Source organism: Sprattus sprattus, assembly GCF_963457725.1.
Source record: "Sprattus sprattus genome assembly, chromosome: 5".
In the NCBI taxonomy this organism is placed as follows: domain Eukaryota; kingdom Metazoa; phylum Chordata; class Actinopteri; order Clupeiformes; family Clupeidae; genus Sprattus; species Sprattus sprattus.
In genome coordinates, this window is record NC_137924.1 from 43363288 (window position 1) to 43378207 (window position 14920).

The following is a 14920-nucleotide window of genomic DNA, read 5'->3' on the forward strand; positions in this document are numbered from 1 at the left end:
CACAACAACCGCAAATAGTCTGGACCCTTTTGTGAGTTGTCAGAATAAAAGTCACTAACTGCAACCATTGTTCAGTAACTACATTAGGCAGAGGTAAAATATTTTGACAAAAATTGGATCTCAAGACCTACTATGTATGCCAATGTTTTCATAAAGGAAAAAATAAAGTGTAGACACTGCAGCTAATTTCCATAATTATTTTGTATTCTACCCATGTCCCCTGGCAGACAGACCTGGGATACACACAGTGAAATGACACAGCACAAAGATTGCACACCACATTTAATTAAAAAACAAACAAACATTTTTTTGTAAAATCATGGGATAAAATATATACAGAAGCACTCCAAACAAAGGATTTAAAAAAACATTCACACTGTATAGTTGTCTTAAACCACTATGTAAGGGATAAAATAGAATAAACAAAAAATATATATTTAGCTATGTAGTACAAAATAAAGCATTTATAAACTGACACATTGGACTCTTCACCTGAAATGGAGATAAAATAATTCTGTGTAATTAGAGGATCGTCTGATATTTACCACTAGAGGAAAAGTACCAACAAAACAGGAATTATATCCAATTCGTAATTATAATACAGTAGGCCACACTTTTGTACACTATTCCCTAGGTCACCAGTTTAATCCTCCAGCTCTTCCACTGCAAGGGTCATAAGGTCAGAGAAAAAACTCCCTTCATTGTCTCCCCCTCCAAAAATGAACAATGTTTTGGGACACCCATCTGAATCTTGAATCTGCTCCTCATCCATGGAGCTCTGTAAAAGAAACACAGACACCTTAAGAAAAAGAATGTACTCAAAATGATCAAGAAATCCCAACTAATCGATGAGGGACCTGACATTTTTAATCAATATTATTACCTCCAGCAAGGAGGTTATGCGATCGGGTCCGTTAATTTATTTGTCCGTTTGTCTGTCTGTGGACAAGATTTCTCAGAAACTACTGGGCGGATCTTTCTGAAATTTTCACAAGAGGTGGATCTTGGTCCTGGGACATCCCCATTAAAATTTCAGGATGATCCGGATCTTTGTGTACCTCCTTGCTGGAGGTCAGAAATCTCGAATTGCTCTTGTTAATTATTATGATTATTACTATCATCCATAGAAAGTACTGTTTATATTTAATACTGCAAGAAAATACTTTATCAATTTAGTGATGAACAGTTCAAATGAATGAGACTAGGAAGACTATACCTGTGAGCCTGCTGTGGTCATTGTGAAAATGGAATGTCCAGCCCGTGGGACTGAAGTTAGCTGGGGGTGAACCACAGTGGTCCAGCAGCTGGTCTCTGCAAAAGCAAACACACCTCCAACTTAGCACACTTCACTGTAAACACACCTCCAACTTAGCACACTTCACTGTAAACATGACACATGAAGACTTCCAGAAGGCTGGATGTGAGACCGCAATGGCTCTGGTCACTTGGAAGTTCACAGGCTGGATCTAAATACGAAAGTGACCGCTCCATAGACCCTATCCAGTCATTTCTTCCCATGAAGGGAATCCACAAGGCTAAACTTGGCGGATTTGTAACTGGAAGTCCTGCCCTGTATAAGAAAGACTTTGTCCAAACCCCCCCATCTCTTACCTGTGTTGAAGATAAAGGTGTCGCTGAGGGCATTGTTTCCGTTGTAGCCTCCGTGCACCATAAACCGCGAGTCTGAGAGAAGAGTGCAGCCATGCCAGCTGGGACACAGCAGGGTGAAAGGTCACATGGTCAAACAACAACAAACATGACTTTTTTTCCCTTGGTTTACTTTACAGCTAGAATAATAGGTAATAGGCTAAAGAGAAAAGGAAAGCCGTTTTACCTTCTTGGAGAAGGGGGCTTTCCACTTGTCTTCACAGCAGAAAACTCCATCAAGCCTGATATATTGGGAAAAACAGAAGTTTTATTTAAAATTGGCAGGAGATTGAATCAAGAGATCCGGTGTTAAAGTGGGTTTACATTTTCCAAGAAAACATCCGTCTTACCCAGGTCCAACATGTACATGTCATTGAAACACACAGGCGTGTCCCATCCACCAAAGATGAAAATCTTCCCTTGAACCACGCAAGCAGAGTGTCTGTGGAGAATTGGCATGAGATGAGACTCAAATTATTTATATTCCTTTTCTAACTATCCCCTTTTCTAAAGACATACAAAATGAATTCCTCATAGCTTACTAAGCATTGTATGTTGCCTCTATTGAACAAACCTTTTGCAACTGCCATCTTGCAGGAATGTCTATATTCATCAGTGCTTTTGCCTTACAGAAATACTAAAGAATGACCATGCCTGTATGAGCATCACCTCCTGTGCCAGCTTACCCTGACCGAGGTGCAGGCTTGTCTCCGTTCACTATGGGCTGGTACCAGATGGCCATCTCTGGGCTGAAAATATAGATAGAGTCGCTGCAGCCATCGGGCTGAGGGTGGGGGCGAGGGAACACCCCACCGAAGACAAAGAGCTCCCCTCTGAACAAGCTGCAGCTGTGGTAGGCCAGCGGGGGCACCTTGCCCTGAGCCTGAGGGAAAGCCATGGAGTTAATTACTTCTTTGTGTTGACCCATACTGAAGAAAACATGTATTTACTATAAAAGAGTTGAAGTAAGACAACTGGCACTTTGTCAAGTACTCAACATGATATGCAGAGTTTGCATTATATTCTTATATATATACTGTATATATATATATATATATTCTATGCAGGCAATTTTGTCCATTTAATAAGTGTAATGGTACAACAATACTCAGGATTTATGGAAGGGACTTCTGAGCATAGTAGCACTAGTATAATAGCTGTTCACATAGTTTGAGTTCATCATAACTGTGTTAATGAAGCTGTTCATTTACTCTGCTTAGTTGAACTGACATTTCCCAACCACAGCTAAAATGCATTGTTGGTTCATCATCTCTATACGAAATGGTAGAGAAGTCCAATTTTATTGCCATTTAATGCACCGTGATCTGCTAAATCTGGCCTCTCCTACCTCCACCGTGCTCCAGCGCCAGCTCTGGGTGTCCAGGATGTGCACGTCATTGAACCACTTCTTGCTCTTGGAGCCACCGAAGACGAAGATCCGCTTGGATTCGGGGTCGTAGGTCGCAGAGTGACCAATCCTGGCTTCAGGCGTGGGGCCTTTGGCTAGTGTTTCAGCAGGCATCCAGGACGAGTCCTCTGGAGAATACCACCATAATGCCAGATAAGTTTGCTAGCAAAGTTTATGCATAAGGTACAAGACCATAGCAAAAGACAATGTTCAAAATGTATATCATATTTAGATAGAGAATTTTTTTATTAAATACACAAATAAATAATCAAAGAGGGTAGTTCACCTGTGCAGAGCTTCCACATAGGATCCTTGCAGAACTGCATCTTTGCACCTTGTCCACCAATCAGAATGGCTGTTTGAGGATCAATGGGGCAGAGACTCTGACCCCATCGACCTGAGGGGCAATCCAGTGGGGCTGCACAGAGATAAACATGTCATCAACTTGAACTACAATGCTGCTTTACAAATGTGGACTATAGTAGTGCATATTTCTAAGTCTGAATATGTTAAATATTACACACTTTAAAATAATGAACTCAATCGACATGCTCATGGCACAGAAACTCCATGGTGCAAAATGGTGCACTTAAAGCCCACCTGATTGGGAGGGTGTGGGAGTTTTGGCCGGTCTGCCCCTGGGCTTGGGATTTGGGGGAGTGCGGGTGCTGGCCTGAGCGGGTGGCTGTTCGTCCTTTTGGGGGAAGAGACGCGTCTGGCTACCGCGGGGGGCGTTCCGGCCCCTTCTGTTCGGAGTTGTTTTCTCAGAGGCTTGGCTGTTAGGGCACATGTTCTCCTGATCTGCAGTTTCCTGTTCCTGCTCTATTGCTTGCCTTTTCCTCTTCCCAGGGGCCTCTCGCATGACCAGTGGGGCCACTGTACACTGTAGGGACAAGTACGAAGCATATTGTACATCCTGGCCATTCCTTGTGAGGCTCTTAATAGACCATAAGCGTGTGTAAACAAATAAATACAGAGATAAGCACAATAACCCCTGTCACCTTCAAATACATTACCTCTGGTGTAAACTCTTTCTTGGTCAGGTCTGATACCAGCAGATCACCTGTAGTCTACACAAACAGTGCATGTTATTTGAGATGTCAACATATTCCACAACAGTTTAAAAATGTATATCAAAAGTATGCCTTCATCCCACTGACCATCAGTTCACTGTCAAGTTTAACAGAGAGTGTTGCCCCACCGGGCCAGAAGCCATCTTCCCCACGCTCCCAACAAAGAGACCTTTAAAATAATCATCTGATTAGGCTTGACAGGCGAGATATCATGCTTTTAAACAATATTAAACAGATACAAAATAACCAACTTACTTATTATTAGGGGTTAGTTTGCCATAAATTACAGGATTCGGCTTTGCGTGACTTATTTCAACACTGACACTGGAGTGATTTCCCCAGAGCCCCTTGGTGAACAGCACCACCTGTTGCACGACTGTAGGTATTGCAATGGTTTTATGGCCGGGTTCTGTCGGACTGAGAAGACAAAAGACTTTTCATTACTATGGATCGTCACAATGTATTGCTGTTTGACTTTTTAGCGTTGAATATTAAGTCCGATGGCTGAATAACTGATAATATGGCAGTTCTCGTAATCACAAGGGTAGTTCCTGACTAACGTTAACTTAAAGTTTGCGTTAATTTGAATTAAGTTAAACAACGTGACGTTACACTTGTACGGTCTGTGCCGGTCCTAGATTATAAATGAACTTGCCATGGCACAAGGGGGGAAAAGAACTGATCATTTGAAAGAGATGCCGCGTATTACAATTCTTTCAGCTTTAGCACTCTACTATAATGCGTACGTCTGTCTATTGCATGTCAGTTGGTGCTATGTGGGTACAATCAGAGATACAAACGTAAATGAAAACATACAACCGTAATGTAGAACTTCCACGGATGTATATGCTTCAAAACACAGGTTAGGGAAGCTATCTTAACCTTACCCAAGAATTTCACGGGGTGGTTCATCCATTCCAAAAACCGCGTAGACACTCAGTTCCTCCATGTTTTGTAATCCGCGATAAAGGCGTGGAGTATGCACTAGGAAATACAAACTATACCAGAAACGAAAGGCAAATCGATGGTATTTCAATACGCAAATAATATATCTGGCTAACGTGAACTATGTAGTTAATGCGGTTTGCTTAGTAAGTCACTTTACAATTGTGAATTGCGCGCCACGACCCAACACTCACAAGGCGGGGTTTTCGTTTGACGAATCAGAACTGCGACTAAGGTAGCTGGCACAGCCAACCAGGAAAGCGTACTGGAGTAGGCGGAACCAGATAATTCTTCTATTAGGGTATGAAGAGAATACTTTGATTTTGTATTGTACAAAATCAATGTTCAATACAGATTGAATTTTTGGGGGGAGTAGGGGTTACAAACTCTTCCACTGTTTTGTTATTACTTTATGTAAGCTGTATTTTATCAACATCGTTTGTGACATAAATGCGTTCCTTAGTCTGGAAGCTGTGTTGAAATCTTTAATTTGATCAGAAACTGTATGATTAATTCATTAAAACGTGTAATTACATAATTCATTCATTTTAAAACAAGTTATCCTCATCCTGAATACTAGCCACAATTCAGAGTTATTTAAATAAATCATGGAACGTGCACTTCTCCTTAACTGGAAATTGGAGTAGTGTACAGCCAGATGGCCCAAACTTCAGTACCTGGACTTTTCCTCTCACGAACATCTCTCTAGTAGCCAATGCCACTCATTGGAGGGCGGTAGCCGTGTGCTTGACCAAGTAGGAATTTCACCTTAATATCAGAGAAGCACCAGTCAAGGTAAAGCATGACCTTTAACAACTGAATCAATTGTTGGAGTAAAACAAGTACTGTCAGACTTCAAAGGGCATCACACCCGATAATTCGTGGACACCTAGCGCGAGCCACGTTAGCCTGTCAGCATGTTTTAGCGTTGGTACGCATTTTCGAGGGCATTCTAGTCAGCAGTACTGTAGCTCAGTAAATAGGGATGTCTAAGTCAATGTTCACACAGGATTTGAAAACCTTGTGATGTTTTGACGGAAAAAAAAGTTGATCTAACAGTAGAATATTGCCACAAGGAAACTTATCCTATTTGAGCAGCTAGATGGTAACTAGCTAACTAGCCCATGCTTTAGTATGTTAGCTGATTCAGTAAAGTGACGTTAAATGCCCATTTACCTGACAAACACAAGAATCTCATCAACTGGACATTTAATTAGCAAATATGTGGCAGTGTGTCATCCCTAGTCAGTAGAGGTCAACAACCGCTAAATGCATAGTTTTTTTTACTGAGAGCATGTCACCAGGATGATATGTTTTAGGCCTACCAATGAGTGGTGCCAGAGCCTTCACCTTAGGTCCTGCAGTCTTCTTATAGGCCTAATATGCTGCATAGTTGATCTTGGGGACAGCAGAAGTTGTATGCCTTCTAATAGTCAGAGGACCGGTCCACTCCATAAAATGTAACGGATCAATTTAACACAAGGTAATGTTCAGATCTACACTGTTAGAAGCTTGGACTTACTGTTATTTCATACTCCTACAGAATCCAAAATGGCAGATCTCAAAGTTGGCAGTGGAGACAGCAGCACCAAGAGGAGGATGGCTGCCACCCTGGTGCTGCGTGGTTCCTCAGAATACCAGCCTAAGCGACTCATGGGCCGAGGGGCTCTGTCTGCGGCCCGCACTTCTGCCACTGTGCGGCCTGCCAGTGAGAGCAGCGAGGGGTACGACTCACCTCGTGGAGACTGCCCCAGTCCCAGGACCCCAACCCTGGACCTCCTGGAACCAGAGCCGTCACTGATGATGGAGTTGTCGGATTCCACAGGTCGGTGTTCAGACACGGGTAGTGTCAAGAGCCCAGAGCTGCCAGACCTCATCTCCTTGGAGGGCAGCCCCAAAAGCCCCCAGCGCCCGGTCTGGCTGGAAGAAGAAGAGGAAGATAGCGATGATGAAGACTTTGGAGACAATTTCTCTCTCCCATCTATGTCACCCAAACGAGTGTATGTGGAGAGTAATTGCTCGGAGCAGAAGGATGCCGCCGGCGACGCCTCCTCAAAGAGAGTCGAGATGAGCGAAGGTGAGCAGATCATATTTTTACCTGGATGTGTAAAAAACTGGAATGAGGCTCGACATAAATTTCAATTTTGCAGCAGAGGAATGCATCACTTTAGCATCAGCTTCTTAGCCTGACGATGTCATACTCATAATTCTAGTCAGAATATGAGTCTGATAGCGACCCATTGGGCTGTGATTATGGGGCGTGTTTCAACGAACCAGGGAAAAAAATGCCTCTTTGCTCAATTGGATACCTACAACTAATCACAGCAACATAGTATGACCATCTGATACATGAAAACTTTTACCGGATCCCGTAGGAAGGACGGCAAAAACATATTTTAGATCGACAAATGCCTTGATCGTTTCTCTGTTCCTCTTTCAAAATAAGTGCGCTGTCAATATCTGTGAGATATGCCTGCTCATGTACTTATTAGCAGCAAGGCTAGCTAGCTACTATGTGTTTCAATGGATTTTTTGTCTAAGCGTTACCAATAACCTATCAATAATGGTCTAGAGCAGGGGTCTTCAACAGGGGGTCCGCGACCCCCAGGGGGTCCGCGGAGGTACTGCAGGGGGGTCGCGAAATCTTTGATTGATAAGACAATTTTTTTCAAAAATCAAAAAAAAAAATTTCAACTAATTTTTTTCTCCACAAATTTTAATGTCTTCCGAATCAGAATTGTATTTATTCCCTTTAAATTTACATTAACATAATTCCAACATATTGTAGCGAACGTTTAAATTGATCGAGAAGACGTTATCTTTCAGTCCAATCGACACATTCAGCTACCCATAGGAGCGCTCTCAAGCTGGGCACCGGTTCACTCACAGCACCTTTCATGCAAATACCACAGCACAGGCACTAGCCAATCAGATCGCGTTTCTGCTCAAGTCTAAAGAGCGCGAAGATCAAAATAAAAGATGGCGGACCAAACTCCATAGCTGGTCTTGTTTGTACCTATAAATTGTTAGTTTGACATTTTTTTGCTTAGATTTAAAAAAAATAAAATAAAGAGAAATAGACACTGTACAAGGTCAAAAAACGTTAATTGTAACTGAAAAATAAGTCTGAGAGGATTTGCGAGGTGTATGAGCCCCCTAGCTAATGTTAGCATGCTACTACCTGCTAGCGGTGTGATTGGTTTGTTGACCTGTCAATCTCACTATAACATCTATGTTGTCAACACAACTCCATGCGCCAGACTACTCCTACGTCATCCGTTGGATTGTGTCAGTCAAGAGTTATTGAAAAGAAGATACATCTCACTAATGTGGGAGGATGTGTGCCATCGACAGATGCTTGAGGATTCACTGTCCCTTTTTTATGTATGATGAAATAAAAACATATATCTTTGAATTATTTTAATAAGTTGTTATTAATTGTTAGCTCAGAGTAAGCAACAGATTCATGTTGTCAAATGTTTACTTAAATTCAATGTTAAGTTAAATTTGTTGTTCAAAAATGTTAGGTTAAATTCACTGTTGAAAAATAAAAATGTTGAATATATCAACCTTTGTATAGTATTTAATCAGGGTAGATATGTTTATTTGGCACTAGGCCTATTATATTATAAACAAAATGTTATGCAATTTATATAGTAGGGGGTCCCTGCACATCTCGCCATCAGTTTGGGGGTCCCTGGCCTGAAAAACATTGAAGACCCCTGGTCTAGAGCGCTTCAGTTAAGACCTGCAATCCTCAGCAACATTCGTGTTGCACATACACAACTAACCAAGTCAATGTAGACATAAAAAAGTTGTGTAGATAGCTTAAATCACATAAAATATGTCCCACTAAGCTCCCGAGACGCTGCCATCTTGGTTCGATTTATAATCTATCTATCTAATCAACTCAAGCGTTGGTTGGTCATCTGTCCATCATCGTATAAAGCCCGCCCTGACAATTTGATTGGTACGACAGAATCCTACCTTCTGATACTCTCTCCCCAATATGCACAAAGCCAGGCCGAATCTCCCTGACCAAACATTTTGTGGGCGGGGTTCGGGCTGGTATCCAGGCTATCAGCTTCTGCAACCTAATGTTACAATAACAGAATCTTCCACTTTAGATATCTGTATTTTAAAGCACATATTTGCACCTCAACATATCCGTTGATGTATGGGAGTACACCCTGTTCTGTCTTTTTGGTGAATTTTAGGGACCGCTGATTCTCTTGTATTTTCCTTTCCTAGTAAATGTTGCTGAATGGCACAAGAACCGCATGGCAGCAGAGAGCAGTGTGTGCTTTGACAAGCTTTTGGAGAAGTACCCGGACTACAAGGGCATGAAGAGCTGTGTAGCAGCCTTCATACTGGAGAAAGGTCCGTTTCCAACTGCTTTGCATACATATTATGAGAGCACATGAATATGGATTGATATATATCACATATTTGTGATTGTGAGTGTGAAAGTGCAAGTGTTTGCAGTGTCTGTTGTGTTGTAGATCAGTCCTGGGGTTGTATCCCAAATACGTGGTTTAGTGACAAAGCTGGGTAGGTTAACTCAGAGTAAGTGGTAGACCTCCTAATAGAAGATCCCCATGGCTTTGTTTTGCTCTTCTATTAGGAGTATTACCACTTAGGCCTACTCTGAGACTCTGAGACTTATCCAGGTTTGTCACTAAACCAGGTACTTGGAATTCCCCCCCCCCTAGTGCAGAGCTCTGAGTGAGGGAGAATCTGTATGTGTTTTTCTAAAAGGTAGTGATGCATGAAGCCAGTACAGCTGGCTTTTAGAGTGAATGTGTGTATGGAGTGTCATTATGTGTGTATCTGTGTGTGTTACAGAGGTTACTGATGCAGAAAGCTAAAGCAATGAACTGTAAAATATGTGTGTTTTTGGGTGTGTGTTCTCCAGAGAGAGAGAGAGAGAGAGAGAGAAATAGAGGACGAAAAGTAAAATTGTGAACATATGCATTGAGCTGTAAGAGGTGTGTGTGGGGTGTTAGTGACAGAGAGATAAAGGTTGTGTGTGTGTGTGTGTGTGTGTGTAGTGCAGTGTTTACTGATGTAAAAGGCCGGTGCATTGATGTGTGTGAAGTTTGTGTGTGAGTCCAAAGTAGGTGGAGAGTGAATGGGTGTGTACACAGTATCTGTAAGTTGATTGTGTGTGTGTGTGTGTGTGTGTGTGTGTGTGTGTGTGTGTGTGTGTGTGTGTGTGTGTGTGATGTGCAGAGGTGACTGACGCAAGAGGTCAGCGCAGTGAGCAGTATGAGGTGGTGGCCTTGGGTACAGGTCAGAGCTGCTGCTCAGGGTGGATCTCCTACACTGGTACTGTGGTTCATGACTGCCACGCCACTGTCATGGCACGGCGCGCTCTCAAAAGGTAACCTCCCGCCTTCCTTTTTTCAATCTCTTTCATATTGCATCTTTTTCATCATTCATCGGCCGTCTTGAGGTAACAAAGAAGCATCCATATCAGCCTAAAGATGAAAACAAAATACATTTTTGAATTGATTGAACACAGGATTGAAGATGTTTCCCCCCCCCCCCCCCCTCAGATATATATACAAACAGCTTCTGCTGTTCTACAGTGCTGATCCACACGTGTGTCAGCGCTCCATATTCGAGAGCTCAACAGACGGAAAGCCTCTGGAGCTCAAGCCAAAGATCTACCTGCACCTCTACACCAACCAGTGCCCTAAAGGAGCTGCCCAGTGCCCTCTGATGTAAGGCCACGAGTTACAGGCGCTGCTTGCCATGTTTGCAGGTCCTGGTCAGTTATCATAGCAGGAGTCTGTCCCTTTATATTCAAAGTGCATAAAGTCATTGGCATACAAGAATGCCCGTCTATTGAAATGTATTTAAGAATGTGTATATATATTTTCCATGAGCAGACTTTTTAGATTTCTAGAATTCTAAAAGGCTAAGAGATGTCTTAGAACATCCATTTTATTTATGGCTATAAGCGTGCAAAGAAAAGTAGTATTTGAAATACTATTGTTTATTCTCGACCAGATCACTGTAGAGATTGATTGCTGTTACCGGCCATTACTCACCAAAGTGACACGTGATTGGTCTGTTCCACAGGAAGCTTAAGAGTGGCAACTACGAGTCACTCAAGCTGCACTGCTATGCCAAAGGCTCCCTGACCCCGTCGTCGCTGGTGCCCATCAGCGTGTGGGAGGCCCGGATCTGCAGCATGGCCGACGGCGACAAGCTGACCCGCTGGGCTGTCACAGGAGTACAGGGGGCGCTCTTGAGCCACTTCATCCAGCCACTCTACATCACCAGCGTGACCCTGGGTAAGACCAGTAGTCATTCATCCATGTGCAGTAGTCCGCCCTTCAGGATTGGTGTGGGGTGGTGAGGTCTGGCTAAGCCAGAAGATACACTTCCCGAAGTTACAAAATACGCAGTTTTTTCATTTAATGTTTTTATTTGTGCAATTGGTTACCTTTATGCCACTCTTCTGGTTATGCATACTGTTTGCTTGAACCAGAAGGTTTAACCTGTTTAACAGTAACCTAGCTGGGTGTATGGGTCTAAACCTGGACTTTGTCTGCATTTGGTCAGCGGGGGTATCCAGCAGCTTCTACGAGCATGTGTCGGACACGATTAACAAGCGTCTGGGCGACGGCTGGCAGGGAACCTTGCTGCCCCCCTACAAGGCCACTAGCATCTTCTTCCTGCCAGGAGACAACATTGGTCCCCTGCTCCCCTCTGATAGGTGCAAAGACCTCAGCATCAACTGGTGCCTTGGCGACGGCAGAATTGAGATTCTGGATAGCATCACAGGGAACACCATTGAATGGTGAGTGCCTGGTGGGGAACTCATGTTTCCCCCTCCATGGGAAATGGAATGCTAAATACCTAGTGTATTTCAAATGATTCAAATGTGTTGTTCACATAGTTAGGTTTGGTATACCTGGGATCAGGCACGTGCACAGATATACCCCAAGTGGTGCTCAAGCACCAGCCCTTGTGCCCTGGTTCAGAAAAAGGGCCCTTTTTGGCTGGAGCCCAAAACATTTTTTATTCATCAATATTTTTAGTGTCCCTCTGTCATCAATTTCCCCAAATGTGTTTTGATATCTGAGGGGGGCATTTATTTGAGTTCTTGTGAGAATTTTGCCCCGACATGCTCCGCGGCATAGACATAGAATGCGTATTCTATGCCTACGTCCACGGTGCTCACAAGCCCACGCTGCGCCTCTCCCTCCTCATCACCCACATCCCCTAAACCGGTGCAGCTTACTTCTTCACTGACCTGCAGCAGACAAACAGGTAATGACGATGTTTGTGCAATCCCCCGACGTTGTTTGTTATAAATTAACAACAACATTAGTGCCGCTGAAAACATTACGTTTGAAAACATAACTGGTCTTACGTTTCCTAAAAAAAAAAAAAAAACGAACTTGATTTCAAAGCATTGTCCAGCTGTTTACTGACGTTTGTCATGTTTAATGGCATTATTTGTCTGAAAGTGCATATTTTGTGTTGTATAAATATAAAAGAATTCACAGCTAGAAAATAGCAGGTAAACTATGCTAGCTCTCGGTGTCATGCCATCCTTGTCCCACATTGTTTAAAGTGATATTTATGTATCTCCTCGTTTTGCCTGTTTGACAATGATCAAACTTGTATGAGTAATTGCAGAGGGTGAAAAAGAGTAAAATAAGGGAAATATAGCTGTCTAATCCTGCCAAAAGGAAACACAGGTTGAGAACAGCATAATTAGTGTAATGCTTCTTATGCTTTAACCTTCAGAGAACAGAACAATTATTATCCACAAAATTGATTTATCTCATTTACTAAATTTGCAGCATAATGCCAAAAAAAGACCGACTTAAGAAGCAGAAGGACAGGGAACTGCAGCAAGCAACTCCCTTAAACTTGGATCAGGCCATCAACGAGCCAATCAAATGAGGGAGAATCAGTTACCCTACCTGGTCCAGACGAGACCATCACAGATGAGGAAGGATAGACCAAGTGTAGGACTAAGTTATGTTCAGGGGCAGCAACAGAAACAGTGTTGCCTGAGGAGATGAGTGAAGAAGAGGGTGAAGTGACAGCAGCCCTCTCTACATCACAGCAAGGGCATGTGGAGGAAAGAGCTGAAAGTGAGGATGCGATTTCCAAAATAGCCACCATGCCATATCTTACAGATCCGTGCCATGTTGACGCATTTAACATCAGGTGCAATGAGAGCTAGATAGCTATGTGCTGCAGTGTAGGGCCCTCTCAACCAGATTTCCCCCCCCATAAAAATGATGAAGGGCGGTCGTTCCAAAAGCATTGGTTTTCTGGAAATGGGTGGCTGGAGTATTCCCTCCACAATGGCAAGGATTTCTTGCAGGTTCTTCGAGGGAAAGCTGGAGTGGAACACCTTTACCTCGGTCTTCAGCTGGTCCTCATTTTAATTTCATAAATCATTTTTGCGATGGGTGCCCTTTTTTGGGGTTTGAGCACCGGCCCTCCAAAATGTCTGTGCACGTGCCTGCCTGGGATAGATGGGCAAAGATATTACTTAAAAGGTTAAATGTATGCATGTGTAAACTGGTGTGAACATTGTATCAAATTATGTCAGCCTTGTATAAAAAAAGCAGATGGTGAAATAAAAGTTTTTCAGAGATGGATCTGACATCAGATTTATCATGATAAAAACCTATGGTAGTCTGAAAATGACTAAGTCTAAGTCTGTGTGTTTTCCACCTGATGAGGGCCCATACTTTTCAAGGTCACAGTCAGATCTTTGTATAATTTCCATTACGATTGCACATAGGATGGCAAATGGGTTGTACTGTGTCTATTATACTGATATATGACTCCACATTCAAACAGCTTTTAGAAAGTAGGTCAAGTACAAAGAGAGACAGGACCAAAAAAAAACGTTTAGCTTTGCTCAGGTCAGAAATAAAAAAGCCCTGCAGGGCCCTTTCTGATGTGTCAGTGCTGTTTTTTTGTATCCCTTTATCTCTGATTGTCTTTCTCTCTCTCTCTCTCTCTCTCACTCCCTATACCAATTCTCTTTGTGGTCTGTCAGCTCTCCGTTTGTGAGCGGACCTGGACTCACAAGTCGACTGTGTAAGAGAGCTCTCTACTTCAGCTTTCGCAAAGTAGCCTCACTGGCTGGCAAGCAGGATCTGCTGGCATTCCTCTCCTACAGCAGGGCCAAGGTATCTTTGTTTTTCTTTTAATCATATAGAATGACAGACATATTGCCAGTATTCAACATATTTTAAAGCCGATTATTGTTCAGTAAAGAAGTTCTTTACCAAATACTGTGACTTCAGCTGTGCAGTACACGATGGGGTATTGTCATTGCTATTTGTGTCATTTCTACATTCACAATCACTATAAGGCAATTAAAGTTAACAGTAGGTTTATCTGTGGCTTGCCACCGTGTTAAATTAAGCGCTGACTGCATGCATGTAGAAGTAATGCAGAGGATATATTTTTAGATGGCTGCTCACTTGTACCAGGAGGCCAAAGCTGTGGTCAACCAGCAGTTCAGGACAAATGACGCTGGACCATGGAACTCCAAGCAGCTGGTGGACAGCTTCAAACGCTGACCAGTTTTTTTGTCTTTCCTATGTTGCATTGCCCAAGGAGTAGTAGCAGTTATTAAGGAACATGTTGGTGTTTGCATTTATGATTATGTTACAGGTTCAGAACAAGCTCTTCTTAACTAGCTCACGAATGCTACATTTTTTAATTAAGCTCAGTTGTGTTTTTTTGCTGTTTTAGGTTCTATTTTTTTAAACCTCCAGGAATAAAAAATAATTTTTGAAGTTGAAGATCTGTTTGAGTAAAAAGTATAATTTATGTAGCATAACCACTATATCAT

At 42.6% G+C, this 14920-nt stretch overlaps 2 protein-coding genes across 2 annotated transcripts; one reads left to right on the forward strand and one right to left on the reverse strand.

The window, feature by feature from the left end:
* Positions 1–643: 643 nt before the first annotated feature.
* On the reverse strand, positions 644–5077 carry krcp (kelch repeat-containing protein; the record flags this gene model as incomplete). The annotated part of the gene is made up of 13 exons (XM_080838435.1): positions 644–778; positions 1217–1311; positions 1612–1709; positions 1835–1889; positions 1998–2089; positions 2334–2530; positions 2996–3183; positions 3342–3473; positions 3656–3938; positions 4072–4125; positions 4216–4297; positions 4384–4545; positions 5016–5077. The coding sequence occupies 13 exons, from the start codon at positions 5075–5077 to the stop codon at positions 644–646; spliced, it is 1635 nt and encodes a 544-aa protein (XP_080694561.1).
* Positions 5078–6624: 1547 nt separating this feature from the next.
* On the forward strand, positions 6625–14645 carry adad2 (adenosine deaminase domain containing 2; the record flags this gene model as incomplete). Its single annotated transcript, XM_080839574.1, has 8 exons — positions 6625–7150; positions 9325–9453; positions 10306–10456; positions 10632–10799; positions 11161–11375; positions 11647–11884; positions 14117–14249; positions 14535–14645. The coding sequence occupies 8 exons, from the start codon at positions 6625–6627 to the stop codon at positions 14643–14645; spliced, it is 1671 nt and encodes a 556-aa protein (XP_080695700.1).
* Between the last annotated feature and the right edge of the window lie 275 nt (positions 14646–14920).